This window comes from Aulonocara stuartgranti (genome assembly GCF_965226115.1).
Source record: "Aulonocara stuartgranti genome assembly, chromosome: 10".
In the NCBI taxonomy this organism is placed as follows: Eukaryota; Metazoa; Chordata; class Actinopteri; order Cichliformes; family Cichlidae; genus Aulonocara; species Aulonocara stuartgranti.
The window spans coordinates 14,632,302-14,652,899 of record NC_138946.1 but is presented as its reverse complement, the minus strand read 5'-3'; the positions used below and the strand labels follow the sequence as shown (position 1 = coordinate 14,652,899).

Sequence of the window (20,598 nt, the reverse complement as noted above, 5' to 3'; positions counted from 1 at the left end):
CCAAAATCATCAGGTCAAGAGGAGCATTTAACCAAATAATTGTGGGGGTGTATTTGAGCCTGAATGTATTCTTTTGACCCTGTGTTAATTAGAGAAAACCCTAAATAAAGTCGTTATAGATGTTTACTGCACAATTATTCCACCCTGGAAAAAGAACAATTCAAAGAAATCACTAAACCCCCAAAATTATCATGACGTTCATGCCAATGATGGTCAGATATTAACTTGTGACCACAACTGTCCAAATGAAGATTTATAAATGGACTTTGGGTTATTTCTTCTTGTATCACACCTAAGAAGGAATACCCATAGGCTTATCTCAAGAGTAACCTAGTTTGCCATTCCATTGCATCATATTCATATGCACATTTCATTCACTTTTCTTTCTTACTCTTTCTTTTCTAATCTACTTTCATTAATCTATCCTTCTATCCATCCTTCCATGTATTAATGCAGCCAGTGGAAGTGATGGTGGTCCTTCCAGTCTCGCTGTGCACTCTCGGCCTCCTTTACCAATTGCCCCCCGCCCTTCTCCACGCCGCTCGCGACGTCCCTTGTCCACTACTCCTGTCCAGTCAGAGATCCAGCCATCCCCTGGCCCCTCCCCTCAGCCATCACCCAGGTCCAAGCATAAGAAATCTGCCAATCCTGTTCTTCCTGAAGCTTCTTCTCTGACTGACTCTAAAGCTCCAAGCTCCCAGATCACAGCAGATGCTCCTTCAATCCAGAGTATGCCTTCTGTCCTTCCTCTGCCTGATGTGCCCGCCCACACTCCATCTCCTAAATCCTCTGAATCTGTGTCTCCTTTACCTCCTGCCTCACTGGTGTCAGTTCCTGTGAATTCTTCATCCAGTTGCAGTGAAGGTGCTGCAGACTCAAACACACTCTCTTCTCTGTCCTCAAAGGCTGCCTGTGTACCTCCCACGAGCATTTCTTCTGTACCTCCCAAACTTCCCTCCACTTCACCGTCATCACCTGAGCCCATTGTAACATCATCTTCCATCACTTTACAGAAGTCTTCACTAACCGTATCTACTTCTCTCCCGCATAAACCCAAATCCACTGGCTCCCAGCCCCTTTCTATCAAATCTTCCTTCCCAACAAAATCTACCCTGTCCTCTGAACCTCCATCATCTCACCCTCCACTCACATGGGCCATCTCTCAGCCTCCCTCTCTGCCAAAAATCTTCCAGTCAGGCTCTGCAAAAGGTAATGAGAGGCTGGCTGGTAGGCATGCTGCATGCTTCAGACAAACTGATGAATGATGTGTGACCGTCTGATTTCGTTTCCACTTATGTATGATTTAGCTTCATGCCCATGGAAACAGATAGAGTGAAACAGAGAATGGACTGTTGTGTTGTGTTGGGAGGAAGCTATATGCATGTTCAGCTTGTGATGATTTCAGAATTTTGAGTGAAACATCTGAATGTTGTGTGACTGTCTCAGAGCAAGATAAATTAGTTGTTTATGCTCATTCTTATATTCATTTTTTAAATAGTTTGCCTCTTTTCATTTAACATCTGTCAACATTCAAAGTCTGCTCTGTCTGTCGAATATTAGCTGTTTGCTTAATCCTTCATGTAACTGAATCCATGTGGCTCGTGTACAGGCGTTAGTTACATCTATATATTTAAATGAGCCACCCATCTGTCATGTACTATTACAAATATATACTTGACTGACTCTGACAGTAGCTCTTCATATAGACAACAATTTGAAGCGATAAGAATGAAGAAAAGATGTGTTTTTGCGACAGGCAGCCAGCAACAAAGTGCCTAAAGATTTAAAGATACCATTTATTTACTAGGTTTGTTCTGTTTAAACACAACACTGGTCCATCCCTTGAGTTAGGTGCCCTTTTTATCCTTCAGTGATTCATAGGTCATTTTTAAGTGGCTTAATAAATTAAAAGAATTAAAAAAGCTTTTGGCCCTGTAAAACTACATGCAAAAACACATACAGATACAGACCTGAGAAGGCATTTTTAAGGATTTCATAGTTATAAAGTGAATAAAATAAAATATTGTACATAACTCTTTTCTATATGTCTTTAAACTGGAATAATGTTGTTAGCTCACTCTTTCCTTATACCAACTTTAGTCTTTCTTTCTTCCTCTTATGTTCACACTTCTCTTCTCCTCAGCTCCTGTTTCATACCAGTGGCGCCCCCCAGAGGTTCAAACTGCAGATGATTCTGCTTCAGCCTCTGGTCTGTCTCTGTGTTTACAGTCTTAACAAAAGCAATGCTTATCCTCTCTGTTCTCTGTTTAATAACTTAAACATTTTGTGTTATCCTCTGGCAGGACATTCTCACATTTTCAGACCTCAAATTGTCAAGTCAGTCGCCCGCCCAACTTCTCCCTCTCCTTTTTCTTCTGATGCCCCTCTTCTTTCATCCGTACCCCCTCTTCCAAAATCTCCCACCTCTAGCTCAGAGTCAGGTAATTGAAGGCAGCTTTTCCTATTTCTGATCTTTCATAGGTTCTGTAGTTATTTCTCAGTGTTTCTCCTCTGTCTTCATCCTGGAAATCATCCTTCCTGTCATTCCTTCTCATTTTCCAGGTGCTCACGGAGCAAAGTTGAAATCTGACTCTGTTAGAGCTGATGGGGACATCGCCCCTGTTCCTCTGTTAACTAGTCCTGATCTTGATGCCCTCTGTGACCCAGTGGCTCCAGTCTGTCCTGCTTCTATCCTCTGCACTTCACCCACTCAATCCTCTTCTCTACCAAAGCCTGCCTTTTTCTCCTCACCTCTCACTGTATCTCGTCCTTCTGCTCCTCCAGCACATACCAGCTCCAGTCGGTCAGGTACACTGGCCTGCAAATCATCCTCATTTCAAAGACATTTTCCTCATTCTTCTATCTGAAAATATCCAGTTTAAAGCAAAAACAGTCTTTCCTCCTTTTGTGCAAAGTATGTTCTGATCTTTCCTTCTCATTCTGTATAGGCTTAACATTCCCCCTCGCTCAGGTGGATGAGGAAACGACCTCAGCAGTGAAAGAAGCATCCGCAAGCCCTCTGCACCAATCCAAGGATTCCCCCAAAAACAAAGGGACAGCTTTACACAGCAAGATGTCCAATCAGCCAGTCAGAGCAGCCCAGGATTCAAAGGTGACCATCGCAGAAAACAAAGTCGGACCAGTGCAGATCAGGTGAGGTCATGGGACGATATCACATGAAGGGATAAATTTAGATTGCAAGGTTTGGTGCCCTGAAGATATGTTTGGCCTGAAACTGCTGTGTGAGTGGAAATTCTGTCAGACCGCAAAGGTTACGCTGTGTCTTGTGGACTGGGAGCAGATCTAACTGAGTGCAGGAGAAACAGCAAAGATGATAACACTTGTTCATATTGAAACAAAGACAAAAAGTTAGAAGGCTCACTTCCTTTTTTTCGTCTTCCTGTAATCTTTTTGATTTGTTTTTAAAGGCAGTCTTAGATGTGCTGTATGTTTGAATTTGCGATACTGTTTTAAGGAATAAGGAAATCTTTTTTTGGCAGATTTAAACATAAAAATTCAATTGATGACCTCAAGTATTAATCAAATGACCTCAAGCTGTTATGCTCACATAAAAACTGGAAGCAGGGGAAACAGTTTACCTGGATTGGCAACAAAAACAAGATATGAGCTCCTAATAAGCGAGTTTTAGAAGAGCTCATCGACTCAGTCTGATGTGTCAGTCTGGACTTTGATGCTGTACAAAGGTAACCGTCTGCTGGTGGAGGCTTCATGTTTAGTGGAAATCTGTGAACGCTGCAAGACAACAAATAAGCATATTTCCCTAAACAGCCATCTAAGACACCCAGATTTAACTATTCAATACCACTGATAACATAGCTGCTGGACAGCAATGCTCCTACAATTGTTTGGTCCTATTTTCAAACAAAAATGGAACAAACTATAAAAACCTAATAAGGAGCATTGATCATTGGCTTATCAGCTCTAACGATCATCCAAATTATCCCCAAATTAGTGCTTCAGTCTGCTGTTCATGTTACTAGATGAAGGACTACAATAATTGTCAGTGTGCACTTCCCCAGCGCATCACAGTTGCTTCTTGTTTGTGATTGTGCTTCCATGATGCTAACATATGCCAACAGTTGCAAAGCGCTTTGATTTCTGCCTCCTGTTGCCTTGATATCCTGGTCTGGTCTGCACTCTCAGCTTTCTGTAATCTCAACTGCTTATCTGTTGAGCCTGACCTCCAATATTTCTGTCCCTAGTCCTCCCCAGACCCGCTCAGAGCTGATCATAGCGCCACCCCCTCCTTGGCCCTTTGCTTCCTGCGAGCGCGCCACTCCCCAGCAGCCCTCCACCACTGTCGTGGCAGCATTTATAACTCCTAAACAGCCCAATGTTCCAGAGCAAATTGATGTTAAAAAGCCTTCCAGTGAGAGTATTAGTAGCTCCATTAACACAGAAAAGCCGCCCTTGGCAAAGCCAGAGCCAGAGCCTGACTTTGATGATGTCATCTTTGAGTCGCCTAACCAGAGACAAGAATCAAGGGGTTTGTTTCTGAAAGAGGATGACTCTAAGCACGATACTATCAAAAGGTGTCCCCCAGGGTGAGTATTTATATTCAAGGATGCAATCAGGAATAATTATTTTCGAAAACAAATGCTAAGGTTGCAGAATGTGAAGTGATGATGAAGGTGATACACGCAGACAGAGAAATAAAGCCTTAAGGTATATTGTGTATCTGTTCTGCAGTCTTGAACAAAAAACCAATGAAAAGAAGTACGGAGAAAAGCAATTAGAGGGAGCAGCAATCGCAAAGGAGCAGGAGAAGCAGAGGGAGGCAGAAATTCAAAAGAAACAAGAGGAGGAAAGGAGGCGAAAAGAGGAAGAGCAAAAGGCCATGTTCTTAAAGCAAGAAGAGAGGAGAAAACATGAGGAAGAGAAGAAGAGACTGTTGGAAGAGGAGAAGAAGAGACTCTTACAGGAGGAGGAAGAGATCAAGAAGGAGAAAGAAAGGATGAAACGTGAGGAGGAGAGACTCCTGAAGGAGAAGAAAGAGAAACAGGAGAAATTGAGGGTAGAAGAGGAGATGAGGAAGCGAGATGAGGAGGAGAGGAGAAAAAGAGAGGAAGAGATGAGACTCCTGGAGCTGGAGGAGGAAAAGGAAAAACTCCAGAGGGAGGAGGAGCGAAGACTTGAAAGAGAAAGATTCATCAAAAAGATGAAGGAAGAGGAGGAGAAAAAGATAGAGGAGCGGAGAGCAGTTGAGGAGCAAAGAAAAAGAAGGGAGGAAGAGAAAAAGAGGCTCGCAGAGGAAGAGGAAAAAAGAAAGGTGGAGGAGAAACGCTTGAAAGAGGCCAAAGAGAAGGAGCAGCAGAAAATAATAGAGGAAGAGAGAAGAAAAAGGGAGGAGGAGGAGAAAAAACTCAAAGAGTCAGAGGAGAGAAAGAAGAGAGAAGCGGAAGAAAAGGAGAGACGACTCAAAGAGGAGAGAGAGAAGGAGATAGAAAGGATGGAGAGGAAGAAAAAGGAAGAGGAAGAGAAAAGATGTGAAGAGGAGGCGAGGAGAGAAAGGCTCTTAAAGGAGCAGAAAGAGAAGGAGAGGATACAAAGGGAGGAAATGGATAGAATTAATAGGGAAGAAGAAGAAAAGAAGAGGCAACTACAAGAGGAGATGAGAAGGCAGGAGGAGAGGAGAGAGAGGCTCGTAAAGGAGCAGAAAGAAAAGGAGAGGATACAAAGGGAGGAAATGGAGAGAATCAAAAGGGAAAAAGAAGAAAAGAAAAGGCGACTTCAAGAGGAGCTGAGAATACAGGAGGCAGAGAAGAAGAAAAAGGAGGGGGAGGAGAGAAAAAAGAAGGAAGATGAGGTGAAGAGGCAGAGAGAGGAGAAAGAGAAAGCTGAAATGAAAGTGAAAGAGGAAGAAGACAGGAAAAAGAATGAAGAAAAACAAAAGCAGAAGCTGCAGGAGGAGGAGATGGAGAGAAGGAAGAAGAAGGAGGCTCGAGCAGCATCGGTCTGCAGTCTGGAGGCCAACAAGTCAGATGAAGACAAAGAAAAGATGAAAACAGTTCCCTCCTTGTCCATTTCTGAGTTAAACACACACATGACCCCTGCTGGTACCAAACACGCCAACGCGGCTCTTAAAAATGTGACACAAACAAAACTTCCTGCTCCTCACTTCCCTCCGCTGGTCAAAAGCAGCACTGCATCCAAGCGGCTTCCCTCACAAATTCCCAACCAATCACAAGACAGAGAGTATGCCCCTCCATCAGTTCGGAAACCAAACTCCAGCGAGCGGTGAGTTATAGTTCTGAAATAAGTGGTGATTTCACTCTGTGCGTGCTGATTGCGCTTTGTGTGGTCTGTAAACACAGATGGCTTCTTCTTTAATCAGCAAATGAAATCAGAGAGACTCAAAACTTGAAACTGAGTTCATGATCTTAAAAATCACTTATTTCCGACTTAAAGCTGCGTGAAGCTGAATCCGTCTGATTACTTTGTGGTGATTTTTTCAGGATTCTCTGCTCTCTCGCCTAATACTTCTGCCAAGGAGGTCATGTTTTTGTAGCTTTCCCATGTGTGTTATTCTGTACTTAAACACAAAGATGAATTATTGGTTGAAAGTCAACAAAAGGCTTAAAATTTATAATGTATGATTCTTACAAGTGTACTATGTGTTGTCAACATAGTACTGTATAAACATTTAAAATATCATCTCACTTTCAAGTTCAAAATATTGATCTGATGGCCAAATTTATAATAATGCTATATAGATCTATTTAAAACTATGTTTCTTACTGCCACTGCTTGTACTGACAACATATATCCATATATGGAATGATCAATGGCGATTCTAAGTATAAGGTTACTTTAGACCTCTGACCTCTTGTGAAAGGTCAAATAAGCTGCCTTTGTTTGTATTGGCAACGTTCAGGAAATGATACTGGGGATTATAAATAACACTTAAATTATAGTTTGCATCCAAATATCAGGTCACATTTGACGTCTGACCTCACTTTTACATTTCACATCTGCTTTTTATTTAAGTTAATCCCAAAATGTGTTACATCTTTGAAGACAAATATAATTTATGTAATATATATATAATATATATAGTATAATGCTTTATAATAAGCTGAAGGTATTCAGCTTAATAAAGTGAATATATACAAAACACAGTACTGTTCCCTTAGAAGTACATACTGCCCAGAGAGTGAGCAGCTTTGGTGGAGGTTTGCATCCTGCTGTAATAACTGGTACTGATATCGGTGGTCTTGCCCCTGGTATATCTCAGCTGTCCGTCATCGCTCACCCCTACTTCTGTTTGTTTTTTATAATTAATAATGACTGTCCTCTGCTCCTTTTCTTCCTGTTTTTCCTTTCTATTATTCACTTTTCCTCTTTCTCTCCAGTCTTGGGCAACTGTCTCTCATAAGCGAGGGTTCACTGTCAAACATTGTTGTGCCAGAAAAGAAAGTCTCTGCCACATGTACTCTGCCTGGCCCTGCTGTTCAGCCAACAGCCCAGAATAAAGCAGTTATATTAGAGGTCTCGATGGTGGTGCCACCTCAACAGAGGCTGTCTGATGCAGAGATTCCTCTATGGAAAGTGCTAGAAGGGAGAAGTGGGAAAGTTACACCTGAAAAAATCTCTGCCGAGGAGGGTACAAAACCTTTGTGCAGAGGGTAAGAACAGACTAGGGGGCACATCTTTGTCTGCTTCTCTGCTTAATCCTCTTGTTTGTGCTTCGCATGCCTCGCTAATTGTTTGGTTTCCTAACCATGTTTGTACGAAATGCCAATTAGTGGATATATCCTTCATGTGGTTTTCCCTCTCTTCTAGCTCACACGGAGAGGATGCTGCTGAGGTGCACACGCCTGTTAGGCAAGAGAGCCAACCAGTTAAAGCAAAAGATGGAGATGAACATCATATTGCCGCACCCTCTTCTCAGCCCAGCGCACCGGCAGTTAAAAAGGAGCCTAAAGAGCCAGAGGGACCCAGCGTGGAATCAGCACCCTCAGTCGAGGTTCCCCCCCAAGAAGCTGGAGAGCATGTGACTCTGGCGCTGGAGCCACTTCAGCCCTCGAAACCAAAACCAGAACTGCGGCCGGAACAAGTTCTTCATCCATCAGGAAAACCACAACAGGAGGGAGCAGATGAGGAGAAACCAGCCGATGCCGTGCCTGGTGGTCACGAGCATTTCATCAACAATAAGGACCCAGTGTGCGAGGCAGAAAAACAGCTGTGGGCAGCTGTGGAGGAGACCACCACCGAGATAGGAGTGGAAAAAGGGATGGAAAGTAGTGAAAGCAAGGAAGCAAAGGAGGAGAAGCTGAAAGAGGAGGAAGGTGTAATAGGGGGGTGAGTCAGCGATGGTTGCTTGCAGTGTTTGCTGCATGGCGTGACACCACATGCGCATTTTAATGGCTAACGTTCCTCTGGGTGCTGCAGCCTATCAAGTGCTTACTCAGCAACTGCAACTAACCTCACCTGAAGCTGTTTTCTTTATATTGACCTCTGTCAGTGCTGCAGTGGTATTTCAAATGGAGCGGTTTGATGAGAGCTTTACACAAGTATATAATGGACCTGTGTGTGTGTGTGTGTGTGTGTGTGTGTGTGTGTGTGTGTGTGGTAGTGCTGAGAAATGTGCGCACACAGAGGCAGATGTGTGTGTTGCAGAGCAGCAGAGGGAGGCGCCTGCTGGTTTCATGTCAGCAGTAGTTGGGGTGTTATACAGAGGGTGAGTCTCTCTGTGTGTGTCCGTGTGTGTGTGCTACTGTGTGGACTTCTACTGTGTGTTTTTCTATCCAGATATGCTTTTATTGCAACGGGTTGCTATTAACAAAGCCCCTAAAGATACCATTTAAAATTGGTTCTTGTTGTCTAATTCAATTCAATTTTATTTATACAGCGCCAAATCACAACAACTGTTCCCTCAAGGCGCTTTATATTGTAAGGTAGACTCTACAATAATACATACAGAGAAAAACCCAACAATCATATGACCCCCTATATGAGCAAGCACTTTGGCAACAGAGGAAAGGAAAAACTCCCTTTTAACAGAAAGAAACCTCTGGCAGTACCAGGCTCAGGGAGGGACGACCATCTGCCATGACTGGCTGGGATGAGTGAGGGAAGACAGGACAAAAGACATGCTGTGGAAGACAGCCAGAGATTAATAACAAGTATAATTCAGTGCAGAGAGGTAGACACTAACACTGGTTCATCCCTCGAGTTAGGATCCTTATTTATGCTGCAGTGATTCATTGGTCAGTGTTGTGATATGTTAAAAAACGAACTATTAACTATTGCTCATCATGATTTTAAAAATTACACACACAAAAAAAAATAAAATTCTAGCTCCTTGGAAGCAAAATGTAAAGAAATGAAGGGTGGTAGTGTAACAGACCGAAGAAATATTAGACGAGGTAAAACATTTAATACATTAACCTCATTATGTAAGAGCCTACACGTTAATGCATTATTGCCTCATCTCTAAAAAAGTTGCTGCGTGGCAACTTTCAGTGAAGTACTGAAACATTTTGATGTTTATTAACTGCTTTCGTGGCATTTAAACTGGCTGCATATAAAAGCATCCATCGCTGGAGAATGCACCATCCAGTGGATCTTTGTGATTGTTTTGATTATGTGGTGGGCTGGCTTTGCCAATGTGGTTTTTAAGTATTGAGTGGCTCTTTGAGGATTCATCTTGCATATGTAGCTGCTGGCTTGTCTGTGGGCCGATCTGAGCTCTCAGCTCTGTGCCACCAGAAAGTATTTCACTTGTTCCTAATCCCGTCAAAGAGAAAAATCGGTATGCTGTGCAGAGTTGCTCTCGCTGTAGCAAACAGTGTTTCTTTTGGGTGCTTTTGCACGGCATTTTGGAAAAGCACCAAAACAAAGTCTGGGAAGGAACTATTTTTAATCAACATGTTGTCTCACCCTCTGTCACAGTGTTCAGAGCTCATGAAGCAGGTCGTTTTCGGGTGAGCTCTGTCTCACAGTTTTCCTGTTGTTCGTATCTGCCCTTTAGCTACGAGACAGTGGCCTCCATCCTGAACACATCAGGATCGACTCTTGCAGGTCAACCGCAACCCTCTATCAAACAGCCATGCCACCTTATAAATAATGAACTCCAGCCATGTTTACATGAAGTAGATCCGGAGATCTTGTGTTCCTCTGAGGCGGATAATGATCCACCGATTCCCATTGATGTGGACATTTTGCCACCCACAGACTTCTCTGACACAGCAGAGAGTCAGGCGACTGCAGAAGAAAAAGTTTCTGAGACTCAGAAAAAAGAGTGCTCATCTTTAAACGAGGCACACAATCTGGTGGCAATTCTGAGAAGAGCTGCTAGTCAACAGGAGAAAGAAAGAGAAGGGAACAGGGAGAGAGAGGAGAGAGAAAAGGTGGAAAACATCAAGAGGGCAGAGAAGCAAGTGAGAGACAGGAAGGAGAGGGAAGAGGAAGCAAAGAAAGAGAAACACAGGTTGGAGAGGGAAAAAGAAGAGGCAAGAAAAAGGTTGGAAAAAGGGAGAAAGGAGATGAGGATGAGTGAGAGAGAAGGGATAAAAGAGGGAAAGGAAGAAAGGAATGGAGTGGACGAAACAAGGCAAGGGAATGAGCATAAGGAGAAAAGGGAAACAGAGCCCGAAACAAAGCAACAGAGAAAGGATGTCAATGAGGAAGTAAAGAAAAAAGAGAAGAAAGGAAAAGGAAAGGAGGACAACCATGGAGAAACCCCACAGTGGAGGACAGAGGCCCTTCCTGTTCTTGCTTTAGAAAAAGTCAACCAGAAAGTGGATAGCAGCCAACAAAACAACTGTCCGCCACTGAGGGAGGTAGAATTAGAGGATATTGCATATGATGAGAGGTCACAAGGTAATAATGAGGAATCAGGATTCAGTTCTGATCCTAAACTAGCAAACACTGTAATATCTAATGCTGAAGTATTGACCAGCCCGGCTGATTCTGCCCCTGCAGCCAAAACTAAAACCAGCAAAGCTGAGGACTATGTTTGTATTGTTAAGAAAACCATGGATGATCCTGGCTTCAAATCACTTAAAAAAGGCAAATCCTATCTTAAACATGGAGCCATCCCAGAGTGGCTGAGAGAGGATGATGTTGAGGAAATATCATATGAGAGGGGACAGGAAGATCTTGGATCCATCTGGCTGGCTGAGCTGTACATGGAAGGGGAAGCAGGGTGAGTAAGGGGTATGGGAGAGATAAATAGCCACAGGGAGAGAGGTGAGTAAAGAGAGAGTTGTGCTCGTTGCTTCTAATGGATCTCTGGACTGTGTTTTCTTTAACTCCGGGGGAAATCACGTTAGTTAAACCCCACTGAGCGTTTGGCCTGGCCGTGCATGTCCTTCTTATGAAAGAGTCATGTATTTGCTTATGAATCATACATGCAACCTTCCAAAGAACATCATTAGACCATTATTGTTGTTCTGGATTAATTATTATTATATGTCCCATCTTCTCCTCAGCTTCCTAATTCGCTGTGACCTAAACTCCATGCTTATTGGAGTCGACTGGTACTTACATAGCACGCTTCTACTCAGTTGAACAGTTCTTTATTTCCATTTACTGTAAACTGAGGAGGGTAATAATCAAAGTTAAGATTATGTTATCTTTCAGTGTTTCAGTGTCAGTGTAGCCCATTGATAGTCTCCTGTAAATCTATGGAAAAATTGCAAATATGAACTTTTAGTAGTTAACCATAGGCTTTCAGTTGTTGTTTAGACAAATGTGTAGCAGTAAATCTTGCAAGCATGAAAATAAAAAAGCATGCAATGGATGTATGTGCATCTACTGCATGAGTTATTTTTGCTGTCTACATGAATATGACACGTCTACTTACATAGTTCTGTAATCAGTGCAGCTTCACAGAATGTCAAGTGGCGTGGATGCATTGATTGTTTTGATGTTCAGATGCTGTGATGCATTCGAGGCTAGAGAAAGTCAAAACTAGTATAATCTCATTGCTAGGCCTTGGTTCTACTAATGCTCCGGGACTCTCTGTGAAAATCTTTTCCTAACAAGATGTCCAAGGAATGACATAAAAATAGCTGAGTGTGGGAAAAGCACAGTGAGCTTTAACATCCACCATGCACTACCCTTAGTTCATCAAAATGTTTGTCCTTGAATCTTTAGACGTTTGTGATCTTGAAAGGGTAAATATGTGGTTGCTTGAGATGAATGAAGGTGTGTTTGCAAAGAAAGGGAATGGGGCATGAAAAGGATGCTGGCTAGGTTTGTGGTTCTTGAGTTTTGTGAAAAACACACGAGATCTGAAATTTGATTTTCTGTCTTCAGACCAGGCCACCCTTCCCCAGCTGTAAACCAGAAGTCCTCTTCAATTGTTTTCAGCCAACAAACACTTTACCAGAGCCCTGCTCCCAGTCAGCCAAATAAACCAGAAGTTCTTGAGTCATTAACCAGTCTAACAGACAGTCCACATCCTAACCCTCTGTCTGTGTCTCAGCAGGGGATATCAGTCAATCAGACAGTGAGGAATAAACCCGTTCCCCAACTTAATGAATCACAGAAACAGCTGCTAAAAGGACAGAGAAAAGCTGTTGCTACAAATACTAGCCATAGCCTTGAGGTAGCAGCTGATGAGGAGGGAGAACTTGTTCAGTCGTCAGTGGTTCCTTGGCCTCTCCCTCCAAGCACTTCCAACATACAGTCTGATACAAAACATACTAAGACATACACAGACATGAGCGTCACTAAAGTAGATAGTGAAATAAATACAGTCACACAATCACACACAAGTCTTGAAATGAAGGTTAAGGAAGATGTGAACAACTCCAAGACTTTCAGTTTAAACAAGAGTGACAGTGACAGCCAAAAGAGTGACAGTGCACAAATGAACAACCTTTGCACGAGTCACTCCAAAGACCAACAACTCCAAGAAGAGGAAAGGTTCCTATTGGCTAAAATTCGCCTGATGTCAGGTGACTCATCCCCGGTGTCCAGCATTCACAATATGAAACGACTCATCCCGGCCCCGGGGGATATTGACTGTGACACTGAGCAGCCAAAAAAACAACTGGACATCGCCACAGATCTCACTGTTGTCAATCAACACTTAGTTTTTCCCAGCTTTGATGCCCTGCAGGAAATATCACTAACTGAAACAGAAGAGCCACAGGCAGAGGAAAATGCGTAAGTCAGGATAGGCTGTTATCTTGTCCTGTTTTATTAGACCAACTCGTTTGAGACTTGGCTTATAAAGCACAATGTTTTAGTACAGCTTTGTGTGCTGAGATCTAATGTTGTCTTTTCTTGGCTGAACTTGGCTGAACCCCAAAAAACAAGCTCTGGTGTAGTCTGTGTATCTGTACACATGAGTGCATGTGGCTGTTCTAGAGGTCACTTTTTTCAACTTTATGTTCAAAGAGTATTTTACACCGAAACGCTGAAAAGAGGCCCTAGGTGCAGATCCCGGATGAGACCCCATTTTGTTACAAATCGCTAAAACTTGCAACAAAAAGAAGGGAGTGTGTTCAAGGCCATCATAATCAGCAAGATTATTTAAACTAAAAAAATGTGTCAGGTGTTTGATGTATGCTTGGCTGAGTGACAGTGAGGAAAGAGGCTTGCAAGATCTGTCAAAATCAGGCTCTGATGACAACCAGCTGGCTTAAGGCTTTTGCTTAGGTCACACATGGGTGATGTGACCCAAAAAGGCAAACTGAGATGCTTAAAAATGAGTGTATGCCCATAAAATGCCAAAAGCGTAGGCCTGCATTGAGGCAACCATGCTGCAAATCCTGATGCAAATCACACGACTGCTGTATGTTTTCCATCACGCTCTTTTAACATCGTGAGTTTGTTCAGTTCATCATCATCATCATGGCAAGCTTGCATGTCAAATCTGAAAAATTGCACATGGCAATGATGAAACGGCATCGATAACCTCCTTCATTTCTTCTAAGTTAAGCTTTTTTCACATCATATATCTTTTTTTTCCTAGGCCAAAACACCAGCTGGCTGACCTCCCTGATGACGTAGTTAAGAAACCACCATTCCAACTAGACGACTCGCCCAGCACAGTCCATCACTGTGAGATCACATCATCTCGTCTTCCTACTTTACCAGAAGAAGAGACCTCTGACCCCAGGACCCTGGATCCTGTTACAGTGGTCCGGGAGGAGGCTGATGGGAAGGACGACACAGCTGAGGTAAATTTAATGAATACTCATCTTTATACTTTTCTTTACTCATCATACGTATTTGGCTTTTCATTTGCGTAGATGCACAGAAACAACATTTCTTTCCCTCTTTCTCCAGGATCTGGTGAACTCCAGCCAATCGCTGCTCGAGTGGTGTCAGAGCATCACTAGTGGGTACCAGGGGGTAAAGGTCACAAACTTCAGCACTTCCTGGAGAAATGGGCTGGCCTTCTGTGCCATCCTACACCACTTCCATCCAGACAAAATGTACGACATTTTACACAAAAGTTACTAGTTTTGAGTAGATTCTCTTTAGAAATTATAAATATTAACTAAACTGTTCATCTTAATGTTGTAAGCTACTTTTCTGTTCCTGCTTTTGTGCCATTAGAGATTTTGACCAGTTGGACCCTCATGATATCAAACTCAACAATAAAAAGGTGAGCATGATTTAATGTTTTTAGTTTAGTGCACTGTGCCATCAGTTTGTTTTTGCAGCCACATGAAAGGATGATGACATAGTTCTGGTAACTTTTAGATCAATATTTTTCATGCAATATAGTCAGAGATGTTTGACGATTAACACCCAGAGCAATAAGTATAATTCTTAGCCCACCCCTTATTTCTTTATATTTTGCTTACAAGCAGCCAGACGTTCTTGTATTTTTTAAAGTGGTCCTGAATGATAGTTTTCCAGGCTTTGCTCCAGAGCACATATTCTGCTGTTCTATTAAAAGAGTGTTGCTAGGGCAATTGTTGCCATCTCCCATTGTAATCCTGTGTTTCCTAACAACATCAGGCGTTTGATGGCTTCGAGGCGCTGGGAATCTCTCGCCTGCTGGAGCCGTCAGACATGGTCCTTCTGTCCGTGCCTGACAGGCTCATAGTCATGACCTACCTCAGCCAGATCCGCTCACACTTCACCAACCAGGAGCTGAGCGTGCTGCAGATAGAGCACAACAGCAGTAAGTCCAGTTACGGCGTCGCTCTCACCGGCCCGACTCCCACGAATGTGGACGCTGCTGCTTTCTGCATGGCCAGACTAAATGAAGGAGTGAGTCTAGAAGAGGGAGGAAGCAGCACGCTGGTGGTCCCGCCGCCAAGAGCTAAACGACAGCTTAAAGGTACTAGTATTATTCCCTCTGTATGATTATTTTATTATATATTCACCAAATAAGGTTAATTTTGCCCACTTTGGCTTTTTGGAACTTTTACAGTTTCTGTTGTCTTACCATAACAAACTGTGCAGGCATAGTTAAAAACTTTTTATTATGCAAGCCCTTTCACACCATAAACCTGGGTTAAAAAAAAGAGCAAAAACAGCGAGGAGAGCAGAAAGGAAAGGAGCAAAGGTGGAAACACTAGTGTTTCCCAGGGTAACTTAGGAATGTGAAGTAGCAAAGTTAGAGCTAAGGCAACAAGAGGCACAGAAAACAGATCAATAAATCAAGTTCACAATGCCTCACTTAAGATTTTTGTTGGTTCCCAGAGATACCAGATGTGCCTTTTTAGTGCAAATGTGTTTAATATTCATTTTGGCTATAAATATTAGTCCCAGTAGAACAGCTGTGAAATTTATTATTCTTATTTAAAACTCCTGAATGTCCCTGGAGACACGTTATCTCAAATAGATTCATGAGCGATGAGGTCTGGCATGAACTCTGCGTGTTCTGTCAAAGTTGGAAAAGTTCTGATGAGTTCATATGTGAGAAAACCATCTCAGCCTTTTTCCTTCCTGTGCTGTTATCAATGGTTTGGCCTGGTCGGCATCCAGTTAGGACATCCAGTAAGTGATGTCATGTACATCTGTGCTTCAATCACGATGTAGTAATATTTAATATGTCATGACCATTAGGGCATTATTTTCTGCTGTGGCTCCTGGTAATCACAGACATCCACAAAGTGTCAATGGAGCAGATTCAGATACATGTTTTACTTTCACTTTGATAGTTCTTTCTTTGGCTTTTCATTTTACTGGATTAAGTACATATGGATAAATACTCTGTACCAAGTTTTCTGAGGCCTTAAAACAATTAAAGAAATATAACATGTAATCATTTGTCTGTCCTGCTTTTAGTGGAGGAGTCCATAACTCCAGTCCCGCCCCCACGGTCTCTTACAAAGGTAGTCAAGCCTGGGCCGGCTCAGGTAACACTTTGTCTTTCTTCCTTTATTATTTCCATCAGCAAACAAACTTTTCAGGCCAAAAAATACGTGAAACACTCTCAATTTTTACTTTGCATTTTCACCTCTGTTTAACTTTATACATCTGCTTTACTGTAGCTATATGAAAGTTTTATATTTCTTCTCCAGGATGAAAATACAATGTCTAACTCTGCAACAGAAAACACGAGTAATACAGGTATGAGCCTGCAGAGTAAGCCTTTTCTAACATTTGAAGCATTTGTTTTAGCACTCTTTCCCTCACTTTTTTCCCTACTCTGATTTGTGTATTTCAATTCTTGCAGAGTTTCAGCGTGCAGATGAGCCCCAGCCTCCAAAACAAGACGAGGAAACAATGGTCAGTCATGTGTTCTTCCCCTTTTCTGTTCTTTATTTCATTTCTATATCATTTTGATTCTCACATCATCATTAATTGATGGCTCCAAAAAGTACTGAATAACAGCTGTCCAGTTCATCATTCACATCTTATATTCTCCATCCTTTGACCTCTCTAATCTTTTTGACCCTCTTCTTCTGCTTCTCTTCGTATGTCCCCCTCCCCTTTCTGCTGTCCGACCCCCTCTTTCTGTTGATCTCTTTTCTTCCTCTGTTTGTGGCTTTCTGTCGTCATTCTGTATGTTCGTGTGTGGTTGTGTGTGTTTGCCTCTATTCGTCTGCGTGTCTTTGTACGTGTATGATGGTGGCTTGTGGTCAGTCTCTGCAGGACACCAGCCAGTATGTGTTGAGTGAGCTGGCAGCATTGGAGACAGAACAGAAGCACATCGACAGCAGAGCTGCAGTGGTGGAGAGACGACTGCGAAGTCTCATGGAAACAGGTGAGTCACTTAATTAAACCTCTGATAAGCAAGAAGTGAACGGTGCAGAATTCACTAAGCAGATTTAATCCAATGGACTTTTGCATTGATTAAGTGGTTGCAGTTATGTGTCATCACTGGATTACTCCTGTTTTCTCTTCCCTATCCCCTGGTCATAGCAGGTGGCTGCCCCTCCCTGAACATTGTTCTGTTAATAATAATAATAAAATAATAATAATAATATATTGTATTAATAGGCACCTTTCAGGGCACTCAAGGACATCTTACAATCAATGAAATAACAAAATCGAGTATATGGCGATTAAAAACACATCAGAGAATGAAAAAGTTTCAAAGACGAGCTGACAATCGTCTGAAAGCTCTAACTGGGGTCTAACAGAGGATGGTGGAGGTGGAGGATCCCAGAGTGGAGTAGAGCAAGCTGTGACAATGTGCAGAAGATCGGTGAGATACAGAGGTGCAGGGTTATGGAGAGACTTGAAAGTAAGAAGATGAATCTTAGAATTAATGCAGTATTTTGCAGGAAGTAGTAGAAGGACAGGATTTATATATTTTACTGAAGGAGTTCAGGAGCAGGCCTGTGTTAGAGGTCTCTTCTTGTCAAAAGGGAGTTCTTCCTCTCCAACATCACCGAGTGCTTGTAAGAGGGGAAGGTGGCACTATAAGACGCCAAAAAATATACATGTAAATGCATAAAAAGATGAACTAAATTGAACCGAACCTTAAATCTCCTGACCTGCATGCAGATGAATACCCTCCTCAGCCATGATGCTAACCTGCCTTCTACTTGTGATTATAATGAAGTAAATTCCAGATCCAGCTCTGTCTAGTTTACACTTTTTTTTGTTGTTAAATAGTATCTTGCATGTGGATCTTTATGTTTAATGATCTTTATCTTTATCTGTATTCAAATATTCACAAGCTTTCATGTCTTTTCTCTGCTGTTGCAGGAAGTGACCGTGATGAAGAGGAGAGACTGATCCAGGAGTGGTTCACTCTGGTAAACAAGAAGAACGCTCTGATCCGCAGACAAGACAACCTGGAACTGCTGTAAGACCTCCCACATATCAGTATACACATACTCATATACGTATATTTTACATTTGTTTTAAACCGACTTGTTCTTAACTGCATCTATAGACAAGAGGAGCAGGATCTGGAGAGGAGATTTGACCTTCTGACCAGAGAACTGCGCGTAATCATGGCTATTGAAGGTCATTAAAGTAGTGGAAACAAGTAATCTGTACAATATCAGTCAAAATGATTTACAGATAATAATACAAATCTAAATGGTAAAAAAAAATTAAAACACAATGAATTTGATCTTTTTGAGTGCTGCTTTTTGTGCAGACTGGCAGAAGTCACCCGCTCAGCAGCAGAGGGAGCAGCTGCTCCTCCAGGAGCTGGTGTCTTTGGTCAACCAAAGGGACGAGATCATCAGGGATATCGACACCAAGGAGAGACGGTCAGTATATGTAGGGTTATGTGAAAGAGACAAAGTGGGTTACAGGAAGATTATACATCCAAAAAACAAAAGAGATTAGTTTGTTATTTGGATCTTTATGCCTATCTATGATAGAGGGGTGCAGATATCCATGAGCTCAGCACCGTACCGTGCTTTTGTGTTTGCAGGGCCTTGGAGGAGGATGAGCGTCTGGAGCGTGGTCTCGAAATGAGGAGGAGAAAATACAGCAACAAAGAAAAATGTGTGTTACAGTGAGACGAGTGAGGACAAGCACAAACGGCTTTTACTCCAAAGCCCCAAAAGAGTACTTTTTTTAAAAATAGAAAGCTGTTTTTTAAGGATGCTGGGGCTCTGTATTTTCTTGTATTTAAAGTGCCTTGAGGACTGCTCTGAGTTTGACACTGCAAAACATATGTCATCTTCTCTGATAAAAAAAAAAAAAGAAATTCAAGTGTTCATTATTTTAAGTGTGTCTTAATATATAAGTATTGATTGATTCTTTTCACCTATTTTTATTTATTTAAATTATGTATCTGACTGTTTTACATCTATTGCACATTTGCTTTTTGTGTGTTTCTGTTTCTAATCTGTGACTTTCAGTATTCAAACACTGGCTTATCCTCCATTGTGAAAAACGAGGCCAAAATATTTGCAGCCTTGAGGGGAAGTTTAGTTTACAGTTGTTTGTAATCTGCAGGTTTCTAGTAATGTCACCCTACTTGTCACTTCCCCGAGGAAAAAGTCCATAAACACGCCCGAGCATTTTGGATATCAAAATAGTATGTGGTAAGTCATGAGCTGGACTCGAATGCCCAATGTTGTTAGCGGAGGATACGTGTTTTCAGATTCAGGATGACCCCCTGCAGCCTCATGGAGCTCAAAGATGTTTCCAGCCTAAAGTTACACCTTGGTAACTTGCAGTCTTTGTGGATGTGATTGCTCACGTCTGCAATATTCACAGAAATCAAAGTGCTTTCCATTTCTGTGTCGACTACTGCATGCATGCTTATGGAGGTGTGCTAATAAAGTGGCACTGTGCTCCACAGCACCACTATGTATTCATACTGTAGCTGCGTATAATGAATCGAGGATGTTTGTGATGATGAAAATAAAAACATATCGGCTGGTTGCTCATCTGTCATGACTGTTTTCATCACTTAGTCTTCATCACACTTCATAGATTATGTAACCCAGGGCAGTAACTGTAATATGATCCTAATGTATAATCGTAACATGCTAAAATCACCCTGTGCACATAATAGCATAAAGGCATTGGACGCTACAAAAATATCCCCTAATGTGATGCTGCAGTGATCACAAAACAGACATTGCTGGATAGTGATCAATACAGCTGAAATCTAAATTTAACAACACTTCAGGGTAAATATCTGTTTTTACCTTGCTTGGTGTGTCTCAAATGAGGTTTGGTAATGCATCTCCAACTGGCAATCCAGCTGTGAGGAAATTACTTAAATTGTTAAGCCAAAGACGTCAAACTCATTTTACATCATGGGCCACATACAGCCCACTAGGGTTAAGTTGGTTGGACCAGTGTAGAGAAGCTTAACTACACATGTGATCTCTGAGATATCTTAACATAAGAAGGGGGGAAAGTGTAATTTTAACAGTTTTAACAGTGTACAGTTATTTCCCAGACTGCCCTGTAATTATAAAACAGAAAGCTATTGTTTATGCATAAAAAACAACCTTTTTCTTTTAGTTAAAAGGCCAAAATGTATGCTCTTCTTTAAAGTTTCCAAAGTTGTCCAGTGGGCCAGCTTTGACCGTCTGCCAATAAGTGATTTCCAGTATTTATGATTGGCGGTATTTAAACGGTTGTAAATGACTTGTTGGCCTTTAATATGTAAAACATATGTCAAATATATCTCTTGTGAATGGGATCGAGCCACTTTAAGCCAGAAAGATCATTTCTGCCACAGAGTAGAAGCTGCAATCAGTTTCTGGCAATTATTTATGCTTTATT

The 20,598-nt window shown here is 42.0% G+C and overlaps 1 protein-coding gene across 7 annotated transcripts in view; it reads left to right on the top strand.

Annotated features, from left to right (window-relative positions):
- The window catches only part of LOC309715648 (EH domain-binding protein 1-like protein 1), a 28,350-nt gene extending 8,607 nt beyond the window's left edge, over positions 1-19,743 (top strand). The window contains exons 7-26 of one of the 7 annotated variants that reach the window (XM_082548926.1): positions 2,949-3,153; positions 4,224-4,565; positions 4,711-6,258; positions 7,804-8,322; positions 8,597-8,701; positions 9,995-10,845; positions 10,948-11,170; positions 12,286-13,140; positions 13,952-14,159; positions 14,269-14,417; positions 14,542-14,590; positions 14,950-15,274; positions 16,228-16,298; positions 16,464-16,512; positions 16,619-16,671; positions 17,029-17,149; positions 18,100-18,199; positions 18,290-18,363; positions 18,500-18,614; positions 18,782-19,743. In XM_082548926.1, coding sequence (XP_082405052.1) covers positions 2,949-3,153; positions 4,224-4,565; positions 4,711-6,258; positions 7,804-8,322; positions 8,597-8,701; positions 9,995-10,845; positions 10,948-11,170; positions 12,286-13,140; positions 13,952-14,159; positions 14,269-14,417; positions 14,542-14,590; positions 14,950-15,274; positions 16,228-16,298; positions 16,464-16,512; positions 16,619-16,671; positions 17,029-17,149; positions 18,100-18,199; positions 18,290-18,363; positions 18,500-18,614; positions 18,782-18,869 — 6,050 coding nt within the window. In that variant the 3' untranslated portion in view covers positions 18,870-19,743. Of the gene's footprint in view, positions 1-2,250; positions 2,442-2,948; positions 3,154-4,223; positions 4,566-4,710; positions 6,259-7,803; positions 8,323-8,596; positions 8,702-9,994; positions 11,171-12,285; positions 13,141-13,951; positions 14,160-14,268; positions 14,418-14,541; positions 14,591-14,949; positions 15,275-16,227; positions 16,299-16,463; positions 16,513-16,618; positions 16,672-17,028; positions 17,150-18,099; positions 18,200-18,289; positions 18,364-18,499; positions 18,615-18,781 lie in introns of those variants that run through there. The other 6 variants (XM_082548928.1, XM_082548925.1, XM_082548924.1 and 3 more) reach the window with 6 other exon arrangements.
- The last annotated feature ends 855 nt before the right edge of the window (positions 19,744-20,598 follow it).